The sequence below is a fragment of the Sciurus carolinensis genome, chromosome 17 (assembly GCF_902686445.1).
Source record: "Sciurus carolinensis chromosome 17, mSciCar1.2, whole genome shotgun sequence".
NCBI classification, from domain to species: domain Eukaryota; kingdom Metazoa; phylum Chordata; class Mammalia; order Rodentia; family Sciuridae; genus Sciurus; species Sciurus carolinensis.
The window spans coordinates 11,785,876-11,787,477 of NC_062229.1; the positions used below are offsets into that span (position 1 = coordinate 11,785,876).

At 39.3% G+C, this 1,602-nt stretch overlaps 1 protein-coding gene across 1 annotated transcript; it reads left to right on the top strand.

The window, feature by feature from the left end:
* The first annotated feature begins 283 nt into the window (after positions 1-283).
* Positions 284-1,261, top strand: LOC124969144 (olfactory receptor 7E24-like). Its single transcript, XM_047531977.1, has one exon. The coding sequence runs from the start codon at positions 374-376 to the stop codon at positions 1,259-1,261; it is 888 nt and encodes a 295-aa protein (XP_047387933.1). The 5' UTR covers positions 284-373.
* The last annotated feature ends 341 nt before the right edge of the window (positions 1,262-1,602 follow it).

The window sequence follows — 1,602 nt, forward strand, 5'->3', positions numbered from 1 at the left end:
TAAAAGAAGGTCATTAGTTATTCTTAATTTTTTTCCATAAAATAGTATAATTATGATCATGAACTTCTTTCTTCAATTATCCTGGATTTCTAACATTGTTTAGATCAAAGTCTCTTAAGTGCTTATGAAAGAGGTGTGAAAAATGCAGAAAGTGAAGGAAGAGTGTACAAGATTGGGTGTTACACTTCTGAGAAGCATTGTTGAAGCTGTCTAGTACTCAAGTGTGAATTATATTGTGAATACTTCCATTCAAATATATACAGACTGAGGGGTGCCAGTTACACATTTCTTTACTCTCACATTTTGCTTTTTTGAAAGGTGTTCAAGCAATATAGAAGTACAAAATCTTACACATGTCTTAGAATTCCACCTCATGAGCCTCACAGAGGATCCAGACCTGCAGCCCGTCCTCTTAGGACTGTTCCTGTCCATGTACCTGGTCACAGTGCTTGGGAACCTGCTCATCATCCTGGCTGTCAGCTCTGACTCCCACCTCCACACCCCCATGTACTTCTTCCTCTCAATCCTGTCTTTTGTGGACATTTGTTTCATTTCTACTACGGCTCCAAAGATGATTGTGGACATTCAAACTCAGAGTGGCGTGATCTCCTATGTGGGATGCTTGACACAAATGTCTCTATATGCCATTTTTGTTTGTATGGATGACATGATTCTGACTGTGATGGCCTATGACCGATTTGTGGCCATCTGTCACCCCCTGCATTATCAGGTCATTATGAACTCCTGCCTCTGTGGCTTTTTAACTTTGGTGTCATTTTTGCTGAGTCTTTTGGACTCCCAACTGCACAATTTGATGATTTTACAAATTACCAGCTTCAAAGATGTGGAAATTCCTAGTTTCTTCTGTGACCCTTCTCAACTTCTGAATCTTTCCTGTTCTGACACTTCCTCTGATAACATTGTGAAATATTTTCTTACTGTCATATATGGCCTTTTCCCCATCTCAGGGATCATTTTCTCTTACTATAAAATAATTGACTCCATTCTGAGGATCCCATCCACAGGTGGGAAGTACAAAGCCTTCTCCACCTGTGGGTCTCACCTGGCAGTTGTTTGTTTGTTTTTTGGAACAGCCTCTGGGGTGTACCTGAGTTCAGCTGTATCACATTCTCCCAGAAAGGGTGCAGTGGCCTCAGTGATGTACACTGTGGTCACCCCCATGCTGAACCCCTTCATCTACAGCCTGAGGAACAGGGACATTAAAAACGCACTTAGGAGACTCCACAGCAGAATTTTCTAATCTTAGTAACTGTGATGTCCAGTTGCAATATATCTTGGGAAATTCAGGAAAACTAAACTCTTTCCTCTTAATGTGTTGCTTGGATAACATAAATAGTTTTAATTTCTCATGATGTTTTATAGTGGAATGCTTTTAACCTGTGTTGCGAATTTTTCACACAGGGATCAAGATTTCACTTTGTTAAGATGACAAGCTTTCGAAATGTATGATGGTTAGTTTCACAAGAAAGCAAATAAAAATAAATATCACTCCTCTATGCACTCAACAATGGTGAAATCTGTAACTTTTTGTTATTTACACATAGCATACTAAAACTGGACTCAATAAGCTAACAAGTTTTA